General features: G+C 34.0%; 3 protein-coding genes across 7 annotated transcripts; 2 read left to right on the forward strand and 1 right to left on the reverse strand.

The window, feature by feature from the left end:
- Window positions 1–1,770: 1,770 nt before the first annotated feature.
- On the forward strand, window positions 1,771–5,591 carry LOC109604955 (glutamate receptor ionotropic, kainate 2). The gene is made up of 10 exons (XM_020021505.2): window positions 1,771–1,896; window positions 2,024–2,522; window positions 2,576–2,774; window positions 3,016–3,300; window positions 3,517–3,735; window positions 3,788–4,079; window positions 4,128–4,404; window positions 4,460–4,896; window positions 4,953–5,068; window positions 5,131–5,591. The coding sequence occupies exons 1-10, from the start codon at window positions 1,821–1,823 to the stop codon at window positions 5,524–5,526; spliced, it is 2,796 nt and encodes a 931-aa protein (XP_019877064.2). The 5' UTR covers window positions 1,771–1,820; the 3' UTR covers window positions 5,527–5,591.
- Window positions 5,592–6,235: 644 nt separating this feature from the next.
- LOC109604959 (WD40 repeat-containing protein SMU1) lies at window positions 6,236–8,550 on the forward strand. Its single transcript, XM_020021508.2, has 9 exons — window positions 6,236–6,481; window positions 6,544–6,610; window positions 6,663–6,806; window positions 6,858–7,146; window positions 7,208–7,548; window positions 7,643–7,872; window positions 7,929–8,112; window positions 8,165–8,317; window positions 8,375–8,550. The coding sequence occupies exons 1-9, from the start codon at window positions 6,456–6,458 to the stop codon at window positions 8,471–8,473; spliced, it is 1,533 nt and encodes a 510-aa protein (XP_019877067.1). The 5' UTR covers window positions 6,236–6,455; the 3' UTR covers window positions 8,474–8,550.
- Window positions 8,551–8,613: 63 nt separating this feature from the next.
- Window positions 8,614–18,114, reverse strand: LOC109604960 (receptor expression-enhancing protein 2). 5 transcript variants are annotated; one of them, XM_020021509.2, is made up of 9 exons: window positions 17,957–18,114; window positions 14,206–14,278; window positions 11,700–11,776; window positions 11,486–11,606; window positions 11,323–11,424; window positions 10,039–10,274; window positions 9,840–9,984; window positions 9,152–9,786; window positions 8,614–8,914 (listed from the first exon to the last, which is right to left on the reverse strand). In XM_020021509.2, the coding sequence occupies exons 1-8, from the start codon at window positions 17,986–17,988 to the stop codon at window positions 9,190–9,192; spliced, it is 1,383 nt and encodes a 460-aa protein (XP_019877068.1). In that variant the 5' UTR covers window positions 17,989–18,114; the 3' UTR covers window positions 8,614–8,914; window positions 9,152–9,189. The 5 variants fall into 5 exon arrangements, with proteins under 5 accessions (XP_019877068.1, XP_019877069.1, XP_049820306.1 ...); XM_020021510.2 differs by lacking the exon at window positions 17,957–18,114 and adding an exon at window positions 16,335–16,488; XM_049964349.1 differs by lacking the exon at window positions 17,957–18,114 and adding an exon at window positions 14,842–15,047.
- Window positions 18,115–18,312: the final 198 nt, after the last annotated feature.

Raw genomic sequence — 18,312 nt, forward strand, 5'->3', positions numbered from 1 at the left:
AGAAGACCTTTAAGAGTACCTAGACTACTACTTAGACTTAGAACACCAAGGTTGGAATGGGTACTTGTTCATCATAATTGGCTTTTGCTTCAATCGACAAATGTCCTCTTTTTGGACGAAAAGAGAATAAGGATTAGTGAGTAATGACCATTGAATTGGGGTTTGGAGAGACAACAAGCATTTACTATTGAACTGGACTAGTGGGGGAAGTGTCATGTATTGGGGTAGAATAATGTATGGGAGAACTACTTCATGTTCCTGTCCTAATGACTGGACAAATTTACATATATCTTATAAATCGACAACCAATATGGGAAGAGATGGGTTCAATTTCGTATTTATGGACGACAGGACTTTTAGAGAATGTGAAATTAAAGGAATGGAGTATAGGACTACCATTTCAGCTTAATTCGCTCCGTTTAAATATACCACAGGCTGCAGTTGAATAATAAATTAATATCCCTCAAAAATTTAGTCTTAATATAATAATGGACATGCAAATGTGTGTAAAAGCTTTATTACAAAGCAGGAGTAGAAATACGAGATATCAAATTAAATTGTTATCTTATATTGTTATCATTTTTGATAAGAAAGTTCGTTGATGATATATGCTATAGGCTTTTGGGGTCCTTTACAGATGTGAAGAGTCTAATAATAGCAAATTCTTGTTAATATTAAATAACATGGTGCAAGAAGACTTTTGAATGTACATATTCAAATAATATTGCAGGACAAAATATATTGGAAATATAAATATACATGTTTTTAGTCTAAGAAATTCAAATTATCCACTTGCAATGTATTTCCAATTAAAAAGAATGTCTAGTTAAACTATGTTAAAAATAGAATAGTTTTAGTTCAATAACTGAGATAATTTGACTAATCATAGTGTGAAAGGCATGTGTCTTATTATTACATCTAAACCATTAGGGCATCAAACTTAACCGACAAGGGTAAAAAATCAATTGTAAATGAACTTTAATTATCTATTCAACACGATAATAATAAGAAATGAGATGCATTTTCGTCAATTGTTTAAGCAATGCTGTTAACCTTCGTACGACTGATTAATTAAACCACCAGTGTATCATTGAAACTTCAATCATTAATCCATTATATCAAGACATCTAAATATCGAATTCGTTTCTTAAACTAGTTGTTTTGGCAATTCGGGCAGAAAAGATAGCATGTCGTTTTTGATGAAGATCGAATCAATTTGCGGTTGCGACATAGTTGCATATAATTTACCACAATATAATCATTATCGTCGGTTGTTCACATATTTTAACAATTATGAAGAATAATAACGGTATAATGCGGTCTGATCGCGTTTGGCTTAATGTAATGTCAATGAGCGTAAAAAGTGGATAATTGGGTAAATAAATATGCGTGGCTTTCATATCTGAAAAAAAACTAGCTTATAATAACTTCATTATGTGAGATTGGCAATAAAACTCGCGCATTTTGTACGTATTGGTGATATAATGGACGTCGTTAATTCGTGTAATTAACTTTCTTTTTTCAGAAGCATATTGAGGTTATTGTTGTAAGAAAACGATTTTTCCCACAGATCCGAACGCAAAAAGTTATTTTACGACGTAAAGATCTGTCGTCAATTTAATCGATCAAGCGACACAATAAACGGCATCTGACGACCTATTTGAGACGACGCGTTGTAAATTCCAGAAGAAACACCGCGACATTTTTCGTCCCCAAAAATAGAACGCTGGACTCCGCAAGTCCACGAGGCGGTCGGTCTCAGTGTTGAACGCAAATCGTTGCGATGTTAAGTTAAAAGTTGTCGATTTTTCACGTCTAATATGTTTAGAAAGTTGATATTGTTGTTTGTGTTATTGTTTAGTTTTGGGGGTTACGATGCGGAAGTGCTAAAAATAGGTGAGTGCTCAGCTGCTTGTGTCGTTTAGGAAATATATTATTACAATTATCGCTGGTTAAAAGTGAAACCTGTGTATGTGTAATACTTGGCAAAAATTTTGAAGGCTCATTTATTATATTTTATTAGGTGCGATATTTGATAAACCGAACGCATGCAAGGAGAAAGCATTTTGGGCCGCAATCGAAGACATAAACATGAATAGAGACATTGACGATGATGAGTACATGGGAATAACAAGATACATAGAGTTTGACAATCCGTTTCAAGCCTTAAACGCAACATGCGACTTAATTCAGGAAGGGGTCGTCGGAATTCTCGGCCCGTCATCAGAAGACAATTCCAACATGCTCCAATCCATATTGGACTTGAAAGAAATACCTCACATTGATGTCAGGTGGGACGACCAACCCTTAAACGGGACAGTTGTTAACGTGTACCCATATCCGGATGTTATCACCAAAGTTTATTTGGCACTACTGAACGAATGGAATTGGGAGAAGTTCGTGATTTTGTACGAGAACAACGAGAGTTTGTTCCGGGTCGCCGAACTCCTGAAGCTGTTCCAGGACTCCGGAAGTAGGATCGTTGTCAGGCAGTTGGACAAAGAACGAAATGGAAACTACAGGTAAAAGTATCCATCACAAAATGAATATTGTTTTTAAGTTCCTTCACATTTAGACCGGTACTGAAGGAGTTATGGAGAGCCGGAGCTACTCATTTCATGCTGGACTGCTCCAACGAGATTCTGGCCGACGTTCTAAGCCAGGCCCAGCAAATCGGCCTGATGACTAACAAGCACAACTACATCATCACCAACCTGGACCTCCATACCTTCGAACTCACCTCGTTCTCCTACAGCGAAACCAACATCACGGGTGTACGTATGTTTTAACCCGAACGGAAATAAACAAATTGTTGGTCAAGCTAAACAAAAACAGTTCTGAGAATAATATATATATATATATACATATATATATATATATATATATATATATATATATATATATATATATATATATATATATATATTATTTAAATTTACTTTCATTCATGGGACGTCTCGTTGCACTGGCCGTCGGCCAAAACCTGACAACTGACAAATGTCCTTTTATTTATAGATGAGGTTTATAGACCCGGCAAGTAAGAACGTTTGGGACGTGGCAACTTCCATAGTCTGTATGGATGGTAACAAATGCATACAAGACATCCTGGTGGACTCATTAATTAATGATAGAATGGTGGCCGCTTACAAAGTGGAATTGGAAACTGCTCTCGTCTACGATGCCATCAAAATGTTCGCCGAGGCGGTCAAAGTCGCGCCGAAAATTATCCCGCCTCTAATGACCTGCTACGACACAGAATCTTGGACGCAAGGACAGACTGTTGTCAATTTAATGAAGGGGGTAAATTAACAAAAAACAAGTTTTGGCAGCAATTTAAAACTGTAAAATTTTAATATTTATAATTAGTAGTCATTTGTTTTTGTAATTTCAATAAGTGCTTCCTGTTTTTAATCCGTCCTACATTTAAAATTTATATCTACAGGAAATGTACAAGATTATTTTATTGATCCGTTAAGACATTTTCGTATTATAACACTGCATAACATTATATTTCAGTTGGAGTATGAAGGTTTGACGGGTAAAATCAAATTCGATAACAAAGGGTTCAGAACAGATTTTGGTTTAGACATCATTGAACTAAAGGAAGAAACTATTATAAAAGTTGGGACATGGAACAGCTCAGAAGGATTAAACATAACCAGACCGCACTTAAACGAAACCATGGATATAGTTGATAGTCTAGTAAATGTTACCTTTATTGTTGAAACTTGTTTAGTAAGTCCCCTACAATCACTTATGCCTATATCTAAAACAATTTCCTTCTTAGACTGAGCCTTATGGAATGTTAAAATACTCCTCGGAACCCTTGTACGGAAACGACAGATTTGAAGGGTTCGGAATCGATTTAATCCATGAATTATCCTTGATGGAAGGCTTCAATTATACCTTCATCATTCGCGAGGATAAAAGTAACGGAAAATATGATCCCGACTTGAAGAAATGGACTGGAATGATCGGTGACGTTATTGATGGCAAAGCCCATCTAGCCATTACTGACATGACCATCACCTCCAGTCGCTCCGAAGCTGTGGATTTCACCACACCCTTCATGAATTTAGGTAGTAACCGACGTGGTGAAAAATAAAAATTAACTATGACTCTTGTAGGTATAAGTATTTTATTCAAGAAACCGACGAAAGCACCTCCAAGCTTCTTCTCTTTCGCCGATCCTTTCGCCGTTGAAGTGTGGAAATCTTTGACCGGCGCCTATTTTGGAGTTTCCATAGCACTATTTATAATTGGTAGAATAGTACCGGACGAATGGACGAATCCGTATCCGTGTATCGACGAACCTGAATATTTGATTAACAGCTTGAGCTTAGGAAATTGTTTTTGGTTCATTACAGGCAGTATTATGCAACAAGGATCAGAAATTGCTCCCTTGTAAGTTGCTTGTTATTTCAGCTAGATAAAACTATTATAATTTTTTAACTTTAAGGGCCATTTCTACGAGAATTGTTGCTGGAAGCTGGTGGTTTTTCACGTTAATCATGGTCTCATCTTACACCGCCAATTTGGCCGCCTTCTTGACCACAGAAAGTCCGGACACGCTTTTCAATAATGTCAACGAGTTGGTCAAAGTTGCAGACGAGAAAAACATTAAATACGGCGCAAAACGTGACGGTGCCACTTACAATTTCTTCAAAGAAAACACCAACAACGAACTTTTCAAGCAAATTTACGCCTATATGGATGAACACAAGGACGAAGTTATGGTACCCGAAAACAGCGACGGAGTATTGAAAGCGCTAGAAGAAAATTATGCATTTTTCATGGAATCTGTCTCTATCGAGTATGAGACTCAAAGAAAATGCGACTTGAATCGCGTTGGTGACTTATTGGATGAAAAAGGCTACGGTATCGCAATGAAAAAGAGTAAATTCTATTACGTCACAGTGATGGTATTTTATTTTATTATGATTACCTTTTAGATTCTCCATATAGAAATCCATTGAGTAAAGCAATATTAAAGCTTCAAGAAACTGGAAAATTAACGGAACTGAAAAGGAAATGGTGGGAAGAAAGAAGAGGAGGAGGACAATGTGAAGTAATTAATCCTTAAATATTTCTTTCCCTTCCTCAAACTATTTTTTTAATTCTTTATGACAGGGTGAAGATGACAACAACGAAGCCACTCCTCTGAATTTAAAGAACGTGGAGGGTGTCTTCTGGGTGTCCATTGGAGGAACAATTTTGGCCTGTTTAATTGTGATAGTTGAATTCCTTTTCTATGTAGCCAAGGAATGCGTCAAAACACATACACCATTTAAAACAGCTTTGGTTAAAGAGTTGAAGTTCTACTTCAGGTTTTCCGGCATGGTGAAACCGGTCGTTTATAATCATTCGGAAAAGGACAGCACCAGTGGAAAGTCCACAGAAGAAGGAGAAGAAGTAGCTTACAACATGGTAAAAAAAGGAGAAAGCTGTGAAACTTTAAGGAGCAAATCGAATAAATCCAGCGAGAAGAAGGAGTATAAGAAGCAGGAAAGCAACAAAACATTTTAAAATTAATAAAAAATTAGTTTGTTTCCAAAAGTGTTTTAGTAAACAATATATTTGCTTACATTGAAGTAGTTTAATATCAATTTTACTTCTATTAATACATAATTAGAATAAATCATATAAAACAAATTTGGGCACTTCGATATATATTTGTGATTAAAAGTGAAATTATCATTGTAATTAAATTATTAAGAAGCTAAAAGCAAATATGCTTTATTAAACAAATAATCAAGCTTTTGTATTTCTATATCACGTTAAACCTAATTAAAATTTACAAAACTCAAATTTAAGTGCCAAAACTAATCTAGTTATTTAGTATCCCTTACCAACGTTTCGTTAAAAATATTAGAGCAACTAAACATATTAGATAAAATAATTGTGGTTATAATAATAAATGTTTTTTATATAGCTGCAAAATAATCACTACTGCTATATATAGGCAACTCAGTTTACATAGAGATGTAAATATAAGAAATAATTAACATAAATATTAAACAATTTAAATAAATGTAATAAATTCAATTCTAGTTGTTGTTTAAATTTATATTGACAATAAATTTAAATTAAGTCGAATGCAAGTTTTAATAAACCAAAAACCAAGAAAATATAAAAGTGACAACGTCGCTGTTTGTTTCTTTAGTCTATGTATCTACTTAAACAGTAGGATTATTATTATTATTATTATTATTATTATTATTATTATTATTAATTGTCAATAATTTATTTTATAATATATGTACTTTTTATTTTATAATAGGCATTGTAAAATATCTTAAAATATTTGTGATCCTGTGTTTGTGGCTAACTTTATAGTTGTTTCTGGTGTCAAAAATTGTTTATTTCAATTTTTCAATTAATTTGTGTTTTTGAAACGTGATTTTGTGAATCTTTGACAAAGTTCTGTTTTTATAGTTTATAAACTATAACGCAAAATGTCCATAGAAATTGAATCCGCTGAGTAAGTTGTGTCCTAACCTCAAAACATGTTAGTTTATTATTATTATTATTATTATTTTTCAGTGTTATCAGACTTATTCAACAATATTTAAAAGAATCGAATTTATTTAGAACATTACACACTCTACAGGTAAATTTCAATCAAATCCTCATTGCTTTTTATTAAACTTTTGGTACTTTAGGAAGAGACAGGCGTCACATTGAACACAGTAGACAGTGTAGATGGTTTTTGTGCTGATATTAATAATGGTCATTGGGACACAGTTTTAAAAGCAATACAGTCTTTAAAGTTGCCTGACAAAAAACTTATAGACTTATATGAACAGGTATTTTAGTCCCACATTTTATTGAATTATTAATGTAATAAAATTGTTTAGATCGTTCTAGAACTAATAGAACTGAGAGAATTGGGAGCAGCCAGATCCCTATTGAGACAAACAGATCCCATGATAATGATGAAACAGAATGAGCCTGAGAGATACATTCATTTGGAAAATTTGTTGGCAAGATCATATTTCGATCCAAGAGAGGCCTACCCTGATGGCAGCAGCAAAGAGAAAAGAAGAACTGCGATCGCTCACGCTTTATCTGGAGAAGTTTCTGTTGTGCCATCTTCCAGATTATTGGCTTTATTGGGGCAAGCTTTAAAATGGCAACAACATCAAGGTAAAAATATTTAATGAAATAATACTAATAGCTAATAATATAAAATTATTTGAATAAATAGGTTTGTTACCACCTGGAACAACAATCGATTTATTCCGTGGAAAAGCTGCCGTTCGTGAACAGGAGGATGAACATTTCCCTACCCAAATGGCGAAACAGATAAAGTTCGGTCAGAAGTCCCACGTAGAATGCGCCAGGTTTTCGCCAGATGGTCAATATTTAGTAACTGGAAGTGTGGATGGTATAATCGAAGTGTGGAACTTTACGACCGGCAAAATCAGAAAAGATTTGAAGTATCAAGCACAGGAAAACTTCATGGTGATGGAGCACGCGGTTTTGTGTATGGCATTTTCAAGGGATTCCGAGATGTTGGTCACCGGTTCTCAAGCTGGACGAGTCAAAGTAATTATTCAAATAGGAGTTTTATTTTCTATCTTCTGTTTATCACTTCTTTGGTATACATACTCAATTATTTTAATTTAATTTTTTTATTTAGGTGTGGAGAATAAGTTCGGGTCAATGCTTACGTAAAATTGAGAAGGCGCACTCCAAAGGCATCACTTGTCTACAATTTTCAAGAGACAACAGTCAAGTTTTGAGTGCATCGTTCGATCATTCGATCCGAATTCACGGACTGAAGTCTGGTAAAACATTAAAGGAGTTTAGGGGTCATACATCCTTTGTAAACGAAGTTATTTTCACACAAGACGGTCACAATATCCTAAGGTATAACTTAGCATTGAGCAAATCGTTTAGTAAAATTGTATGACTGAGTTTTTTAGTGCGTCTTCTGATGGCACAGTTAAGATGTGGAGTATTAAAACAACAGAGTGCATAAACACATTTAAATCGTTGAGTTCCGGGGACACAGCAGTAAATAATATACATAACTTTATGAAAAACAATGAGCACTTTGTTGTATGTAACAGAAGTAATACTGTGATGATTATTAACATGCAAGGACAAGTAAGTAATATTCTCGTTAAATGACATGGTAACTTTAAAGGCAATTTTTTAGGTGGTGCGATCGTTTTCAAGTGGGAAACGTGAAGGGGGTGATTTCGTTTGTTCAACAGTTTCGCCCAGAGGAGATTGGATTTACTGCGTCGGTGAAGATTACGTTCTGTATTGTTTTTCGACGAACTCAGGAAAGCTGGAAAGGACTTTAAATGTAATTGTTAAGAGATTTTACAACTAACAAACACAATAATCACATTTTTTTTCACAGATACATGAAAAAGATGTTATTGGTATAGCCCATCACCCCCACCAGAATTTATTGTGTTCGTATAGCGAGGATGGTCTAGTTAGACTGTGGAAGCCTTAGATTTAAGATGAAGTGTGTTGTTGCAATTGACTATGAATGACGATTTGATATAAATTAATAAAGTTCTGTGAACTATATTTCAACTTTCTTGATTGTTTATTCTAAAACACATTTAATTTGTATCAATAAATTGAATCAAGGCCAATAGTAATAGTCCATTTATTCCTAATAAATTATCACAATTAAATAGTTAAAAAAAAACACATGAAAACTCATACATCGATAATTACAATGGTAACATAATTGAGATTTGAGCTTTACAACATAAATAAAACACTCTGTCTAAAAGACATTATAAAAATCGAACACGAAAACGCGTCTTATATAATAAATTGGCTAATAAATAAATCGTAACATCACATTTTTACTAAACAATGACCCTCATATTGTTTTCTTTTTGGTTGTCTTCTTGGCTCTTGGCAAAGTAGCACTGGTAGTGTCCTAAAAAAGAAATAACAAATCAAGAATAATTGACAGTAAAACATTAAAATGTGTTAGACCAAAACACAGGCGTTAACCGTTTAGAAAAGACTTTATAAAAAATATTAATTTTATGCTGTTAGCAAAAATAAATACAACTCGTTAGATTATTCATTCAGTTGATATAAATGGAAAAATCAATAAAACAGTACTGAAAAAGCATTGCCGCATAAGTGACACACAGAACACAGTCCATGCCTGATAAAAAGAAGATTTCTAGGAGTGTAAGATTAGTATCAATCGTCATCTTCATCGAGGAGCTTCCGCACGATTTTGAGCCTTCTGTGAGACAAAGGAGACTCCGTCAGACTTTTAATTGACAAACGACTGCCACACGGACTAGTTCTACTAGTTGACGACGAGTCAACGGTCGGCAAATCACCGGCACTTTTCGAATGTTTCGAATCGGCCAGGCTTGGCCAAAGACCAATTTTTTTCGGCAACTTGAGCAACATAGAAAATCGATTCTTTCGTTTCGACGACGAACCCGACGAGTTGCTCGATCTACGTTTCGTTTTTGGCGATTGCACGAAAACCTCCTTACATGAGTCGACGCCAACGTTCTTCACCACTCCCGGTGTCAGGACCAGCGTCGCCTTGATGGGCGGCACCGGCGCCGCCCGTTTATTGTATCGTCCGCCTCTCTTCTCGCATGCATCTCGTGTTAGTTCGGGTGCGGTTAATGTTGGTCGGTTACCGTGCATCGTGTCTAACGCATCCCCAAACTCCTCACTTGATGACTCCGATTTCTCGTCCGTCAGGCGATCGATCGCCTTCACCTTGTCGTTCAAGAATATTATGTTCGTGTCGAACACCTCGTTCTCATCGCTCTCCTTTCAGTCAATATCATTATTAAATATGAGATGCTTTAACAATTAATACTTACATCACTAGCCACGCCTGTAGTTTTCTTAGGAACTGTCGACCTGGTGGTTCTTCCAGTGCGTGATCTAGTCAAAGATCCGGTTCTTGTTAAACCTTCTCTGGCTTGGAGTTTCGTCAGTCCCTCTCCACTTGAATATCCAGACGAACTACAAATAAACCAATTAACCATCAACTAGCACAGCAATCGATGTACTATTTACCTGATGTCTTCGGTGGATTGAACGTGAGTAATCTTATCCGCTCTGACGTCCACTTCTGAAAAATAGATGTGGGCTGAGCTGGTAGAGCTCGATCTGTGAGGACTGACACGTCTTCGCCTCAATCTTGGATCCGTAATTATAACGTCGCGTTCGTCTTGGCCTTCCGTTAAACCGGGATCGCTCAAGTCACCCAGACTGTAGCTCTTACGCAGGTGGTTTACTATTCCTCCACCACCCTGAGTAATGATAAAAACATTTACACACATAATTTTTTTATGATTGGTTAAAATTAATTATCGAATTGCATACTTACTGTTTCCTAGTGTTAGCACAAAGCCATGCAGTGCATTGCTGAACATGAAAACTGGTTAAAAGTAGTGTTTGTTATAGGTGTTAAGATGTTAAACCAAAGGTAAAATAACAAAGCACAGAACGAAATATAAAAGGTTTATTAAAACTAAATAAAATCCTACAGCAAAATCATATAAAAATTGTGGGACTATTTTCCTGGGAAGTTTTCGACTCGAACACAGCCTCAATAATTTCATGGCACCAGGCACACGTTGCGTAAAACCTCCTATCCCTTCAAACACATATACACACATACAATACACGATCGGGAATTTAAAATAATCAGTCGCTGGATTCTATTTCAGTCTTGACGTTTTTCCTGGCGCTCTTCCTGGTTCCGGAGCGTCCCCGAACCCTTTTGGGTATGGCCTTCTTCTTCGGCACCTCCTCAGGTTGTTCTTCCGTTTCGAAATTCATATCCGGAAGCGTGACCGAGCGTTTGACAAGCGTTTCCGACAGGTCCGGTTCGTCCGAGGACTGCGACGAGCTCAGCGCCGGGTTAGAGTGCGATTGGCGCATAATATTAGAAGCGGGCATCGAAGTTGTTATGGTCTGTGTGCGAGTCAAAATTTGCCAAGCGTCGGAAAAAATTAAAAAAATAAATATTTAGTAAGGTGTTAATATGGTAAATGTAGTTAAATTTAACTGTGTAGTTAATTTTAACTATTTTTTTTTCAAAAGTAGTTCTTTAAAATTATTAAACGATTCAATATATTAATATTTTTAAGTATCTGTTTAATTTAAATAGTTGTTAAATTGTCAATTTTTGTTTCATCTATTAAAATTATTTAAAATATATACATTATACAAAAATTGAAAACTTTGAGACCGTCTCCCTTAAGTTTGAAAGTATTTTATGTGCAAAAAACAAGCAACTACTTAAATAATTAAAACACAACAATCAAGAATTGTTTTTGCGTTAACAACGGTCACCTTAATTGCAGTCTGCATTAAAGCAGTCATTCCCTTTGATCCCAGATCCAAGACTTGTTTGTAGCTTTGCTCTTTGGCCTTCGAAATGTATTCATCAATTTCCTGCGTTGTAAAGAATTATTAATAAACTACTACGATTTATAATGGACACTATAAAGCATACTTGTTCTCTGCTGCTGAGCAATGGATGCACGAATTTCCTGTATAGGAAGCTGGAGCCTTTGGTAGCAGGCGATAACAGCCAAATAACCAGCATAATTTTGATCTCATAGTAGAACGGAAACCTGGAAAATAATCGATATATTGTGCATAATTAAACCAGTTGCATGTCTAAAAGTTTTAAAAGAACCCATTGAAAGTTGTTAACGACAACTTACCAACTTAGAAACACGTCAGTGAAGGTTTCAATGCATGTGAAAATAGCAAAAACTATCCAGTACATCATCCATTTTACCTACAAAGAAAAATAATATCAAAACGAAAAAATGGTGTGAAAATAAAATAAGCTAATTTTAGATCGTTTCCTGTACGTTAGTTAATTTCGGTAAAGTTTCGTACCAGAAACGAAAATAGTCAATGTACGACAAGGAATTGCCCTTCTAAAATTAGTTGGAGGCGAATCGGGGCTCTTTATCGCTGCATATTTAAAGATGCGTTGACTCTTCTGTATAAACATACACATGGTTTAGTTTTAGTTTAATTTGTCGTCGTTGACTGTGAAATTCTTAATGCTGTTTGAATTGAATCTCTTGAATCAACAATTTTTAATAGTTTAATTTTAACAATTGCAAAATATATTTTTTTTCAGGTTTCAACGAACAACGAACATTTCGTACCTCAATTTATATACGGATATTTTTATTTACGTAGTTTTCATACAACATTTTATTCGGACAGGGTTCATAAGTAAAGCAACCAAACTCTATATTCAATACAATTGATTTTATAATTTATTTCTGTACCCGACATCGTTCCTTAAAGATAAAAATGCCTAAAAGTGTTCATTTAACGATACAAATTAAACAAATTGTAGAAAAGGTCCGAAATGGTGAAAAACAGAGTAAAATTGCAGTAGATTTAAATTTAAACAATTCGATTATTTCAAGGACTATTTCCAATTTTAACAGAAGGAATACACTGAAAGGAGTTCCAAAAAGTGGTAGAAAACGCAAAACTAACAGAGCTGTGGACAGGAAAACAAAAACGCTTGTTGTTCGCGCACATTTCGCATAAATCAAAAAATAAACGAACTCAGTATGTTGGTGAGTACCATAAAACGAAGACTAAAAAGAGCTGGTCTCTAAGGTAGATAACCAACAAAGAAGCTCTTCATTTCTGCAAACTAAAGAGCTGCGAAACTACTATTTGCAAGAGAACATGTGAACTGGAAAATGGAAAACTATTTTGTTTTCCGATGAATGTCGGCTCCAATTATTCAAATCTGTTGATATTTTATTGGCGAGAGGACCAATTAATGAAAAGTATAATCCCAAGTACACTAAACGCACTGTGAAGCATGATGGAGGACACGTTATGGTTTAGTAAGTTTTTCTGGGTTTGGCATGAGCCCACTAGTTAAGTTAAACGGAATAATGGATCGTTTTGTTTATCGTGACATTCTCTAGAATCATACGCTTTCATTTGACGAAGGTAACATCAGTTTAAGGTGAACCTTCCAGCACGACAACGATCCGAAACATACGTTTAAGTTAGTTAAAGAATGGTTCGCCTCTCAAAGAGGACGTGTCATGCCTTGGCCAGCACAAAACCCAGACCTCAATCCAATGGAAAACTTTTGAAAAGAAATTGAACGGAAAATCCCTGCAAAAAAACTGTCAAATATGAAAGAACTCTACGAAGAAGTTCAAAATCACTCGAAAGAAATTTCGAATGATTATATTGAAAAGCGACTAAAATCAATAAAGAAAAAGTCTTTAAAAGTTATTAAAAATAATGGATATACTACTAGATACTAAATAAAAGAAACCTAAATGTATGTAAGGTTGTTTTATTTTAAAATTGCTCAACTTTTGACCCTTGAATATTTTTCAAATATTAATAAATACTTAACTAAACCCACTAATAAACAATTATATTGATGTATTGGTTTTATCAGACATACTGCATAACTAACAATAATATTGATATTTAAACGTAAACTTTTAGACAAGACAAATGAAAAGTTGCTCTACATATGAGCGATAGTGTATGTCTAATAAAAATATCTGATTCCTATCTATTCCTAATCTATAGTGTATTCACTTAATTTATTTGTTAGAAATTTATGAATAACGGGGAAAGTTAGTGATTTGAAATTTTTATAACAATTATAACTTGAATTGAACTACTTTTTTAATTTATTTTGAACAAAATTTAATTTCCGGTTTTTTCTGAAATAATATTAACTTTGTTTTACATTCTATAGGTAGTTGCACACAAAATAGTTATACCATGTCCTATATGTATACCTAATAGTTTTTTTCCAAAAATTTTGACAGATTGATGGTGTAACTGGTCGAAAGGTAACCATAAAAATTTCAAATCAGTATCTTATATCGTTCTCCATAAACGTCTAATTTTTAATGGAAAGGGTGGTTTCTTAATACCTTAAATTAAAGGTCTTTCTTTATTCCATGTTATATTATTAATTAAAATTAGGGTAATTACAGATAATTCTAATACATCGTCCCCCTTTTTTTAAGGTGTTTTATTATATTTGATGTTTAAATTTCAACAATTTAAATTAATTGCAACCAATTAGTCTCTAAATTCATTAAGAACCATTGTTAAATTAGCTCAGCAATTCCAGGTTGTTCACCTGAATGAATCATTGTACGAAACGTTGTTAAATTTATAAACATTAGTAAAAACGAAGATACTCACGTATTCTTTGACGTTTTTCGTGCGAACAGCTTTGTAAGAAGCATAAGCAGGATATAAGGTGCCAAAAACCAATCTGAAAATGAAATACATCGTAGAGTAAAACATCACAATTGATAAATCGATGACATCATGACAAAATAAATTATCTGATTTAGAATTTGAATTTTTAATTTGTAAATTAATAATCACTTTTGTCCGTCAACGCTAAACAGACCGTGACACTTGGTTGTGAACAATAAAAACGATTTTAGTCACAGTTTCGACATGTAAAACAGGCGTGAAAAATGCACTAGACAAATTATTGCAGCCGGTTTAGTTTACACATAGTTATAGCCCATAAAACTGTAATTATCCAGTTAATGTTTTTGGATGCGGGGGCGTAAACTGTTTACACGTTTGATTCCCATCAAAATCGAAAGAATAGACAATATTCTCAGTGCGACAACAGTTGTACACGCTTATTAATTTGATTACGAATTAATTGCAAGTATCAAAGTAGATTTTGAAACCAGTATTTTAAATTAGTCATCGTAAACACGTTCAAACATAATTCTACGTTAGGAAGCTATTAACTCAATAAAGGAAATTTTATTCAGGAAATCATAAGTAATTAATACAACGAGGAATTAAACGAACCTGAAGAGCGGATACAAAAGAGTTTTGTGACAGGCGGCCACAACAACCAAAGTGGCGACGGCTCCCAGATGGAAAACGGAAGGTTTCCCTACACCTACGCGGTCCGCGTTCAAAACGCACTTCAACAAAACGGCCGAGCGCTCCACATCCATTTTCCGTAACGAAACAGAGGGAGCGGACGACGAACGCGTACACCTGCGGCACTCCTTCGACGTCGACTGAAGAACAACGCGAACGCGACCGCAAGCTATAATTGTGTCCAGTGCGGAAGTGGTAAAATAACTCGAATATCGCCACATTCATATTTAAATAGACGATTTAATTAGTTTAATGCTCACTTTAAGATAAATTTAGACTTTCGAAATGTGTTTAAGACCATCGTGACCAAGTGAAAATTCATTAGAAATATAGACGCATCAACATTAACATATTAGTTGTTCTTGTCCTGTTTCATTGTTGCACTGCAACAGTCGAACAATCGACTTTACGACACACATCCTGTTTATGGGCAAACAATTTGGAAGCGCTTCCGGAACGTAATCCAAACACCGTGCACCGCGTACACCTTAACTGTTATTTACTTTTGCGACATGTCAAACCTATTCGTCTTGACTAAACTTGTTTTATTGTATAACAAAGTTCAAGTAACTCATTGAAAAAGTACATGTGTTCATTTCACACTTTTTTATATAAAAATAAGCAAATTAAGTAAGAAAATAGTGTCAACGATTATATGTTACAATAGTTTCCAGCAACTTATTCAAATGAATGAAATTAATTGAAAATATAAACTGCACTACATTGGATCCTAGTATATGTAATGTTTATTGATGTTTCTGTTATTGTTGTGTCCACTATGCAGCTGACCAACTAATCTTATCGTCAATTCAAATTAAAGCCAACCTGGAGGAAATGGGAATTGCTGAAATTTAGTTTAAGGTCTGTAAGAAGAAGTAGCAGGTGGATGTTTATTTGTTTAGAGATCCTGCTTTCTATTAAGAATTTGGAGGCCTAATTCCGATTTGCTCAGGATCACAGAACTGGCTGACGTAATTTCCAAGTTACCCTAAAGAAAAATGTGGGAACATGTTGATAACCAAATTCTACATATTATTATACAAATTCAAACGAACTATTCACAGCAGTTCAAGAAGTTTGAAAGAATATAGGCATGTCAATTATTGGGAAATTGGCTGAGTCTGTGCCTCAGAGATGTGCTGTAATTGTACTGAAAATAGGATATTACACAAAGCATTAAAGTTAAACATTACTTATTTAGCCAAAAAAAATCCTTTAAAAATTAATGTTGCTACATTTCAGAAAAATAAATATAACCAAGTATAAAACAACATTAATAAATTAATGTTATTTTAACAGTTCACAATAAATAAAATAGCTAGGGCCATAATATTTAGTGCTTTAAAAAGTTGCTATAACAATAGCCACTACTGTGAATATAAAATCGCAGATTACTACAAGCAACCTCAAATTACCGTATGATCCTGTACATGTTTTCCAAATATCATTTCTCTCACAAATAGATTACGATCACTTGCCCGTTCCAGTAGATCGTGAATCTAATCATCGGTTTCTCCCTTTGGGACATTTTTCAATGCCGTTTTACACAAAAGATAATCTGGACCTAAATGCCAGTTGAAAACTATTTTTAGACGCAGCGTCGCGACGTCTCGACGCGGTTCTTTCAAATATATAATTAATAAATTACTTATTAAAATGTTAATTGTTACTTTTGTCATAAATAAAATGGACTATTTCAACTAAATTCATGGATAATCGTTTATAATAGACACAACTTATTTATAAAATCTCATTGTTCTATTATTTGCTATACATTTTAATTAGGTATACACAAAAACACATTATCTGTATTATATTTATTTATATAATAAATTTATTTTTATGATTAGATTAGATTACTGCATGGTAGATGGATAGATATTTTTATAAAATTACATCATTATGCAAAGTGTTGTAGTGCCAATAAAACAGCAACGTTCAATTCTAATAATAAATGCACAAGACCGAACACCAAACTGAAAACCAGTACAAAAACATGCATATGTTTCAGTCAAATTGTTATCCACTAATTCAATTTTAAATATAACGTATAAATCTCCTTTTAAACACATATTCCAAATTCATTTCCATAAATGTTAAAATGCCAAATGTGCACATTAAAAACCTGTAAAAGATTATAAAGTTTCAACGATACGTTATGGTATCATGGTCAAAGTCAATGACATCATGTGGGACTAATTCGTTTTGTCGAACGTGTGGGTTTCACGTAAAATACAGACGTATCTTAAGAAGTGACACCTAAATCGACTGAACATTTTATGAACTACGATTTCCAATTGAACAAATAATTGTCACTTAGTATTTGATAGATCAATATTGATTTAAATAATTCACAAATCAACTCATTAACTGACGGTTTAACTTTAAACTTAAGTTGCAATCGATAGTTCAAATTATGTAAAGGAAGTTTACTTTTAATTTTTATTGTTAATTTTATACATTCTAATTAGAAAATACGATGTTTTCAACAAATAAACATAATTTATAAATATTGTATTTAAATCTAGTAGAAAAATTATTTTTCTTTGTGATTTATCACAACCAGTAACAAAACAAACATGTTCTATGATGTGACAACATTTGATACTCTTTTATCAATAAATTCAACGCATTGTCCTCTAATCAAATTAATATCAATTGCCAATAACGAACGTTCAGCACGTGGCCTTCAATTAAAAAAACTCACCGTCTCGTCGAAAAATCATTGCAAAATGCGTTTTAAATAAGGCCACAATCAAGGTTTTGCCCAATTAGGAAATTGCAACAACATTTTAAACCATGATTCATGTTTCACCACAAGATCTTTGTCTGGGTTGCTAGCAATATTATGGCGAACAGCTGATCGCAGCTATTGATTTTTTCCCACAACTATAAACGAATTTTGAACTGCTTTTATTAATTGAATATAAAAAATTCGATTAGACAGTTTCAAGTTTGTCCCTGTCAAATAAGCCGTTCAATTTATTCAATGGGGGTGAAAAAAAAACAGATAAATAATGAATGGGGGTTAACTTACATGACCAAGCGGGAAATAATGTTGGTAATCATTTTCACTGTGCAAGCGGATTTTCACGTGTCGTACTGGATTGTTTTTAAAATTGCGTCTCCGTTACTGTAAACAAAAATTTGAAAACAATCGACCGTTCATCGCGCCGTCGACCGCGGCCATCTTTGGTTTTTGTCCCCTTCCACTATTTACGGGTGAACTAGGTCAATCTGTTATCGACGGTTTATGCAATTTTTTCACCCTATTTTAAATATAAGTCACATTTTACGTTAAAATATTTTAAAAATGTTTGTTTTACTCATTGAAATCGAATTATTTTATTTAAAAATATAATTTTTGTTAAGTTGGTAATACAAATTTATTTA

The sequence above is a fragment of the Aethina tumida genome, chromosome 3 (genome assembly GCF_024364675.1).
Source record: "Aethina tumida isolate Nest 87 chromosome 3, icAetTumi1.1, whole genome shotgun sequence".
In the NCBI taxonomy this organism is placed as follows: Eukaryota; Metazoa; Arthropoda; class Insecta; order Coleoptera; family Nitidulidae; genus Aethina; species Aethina tumida.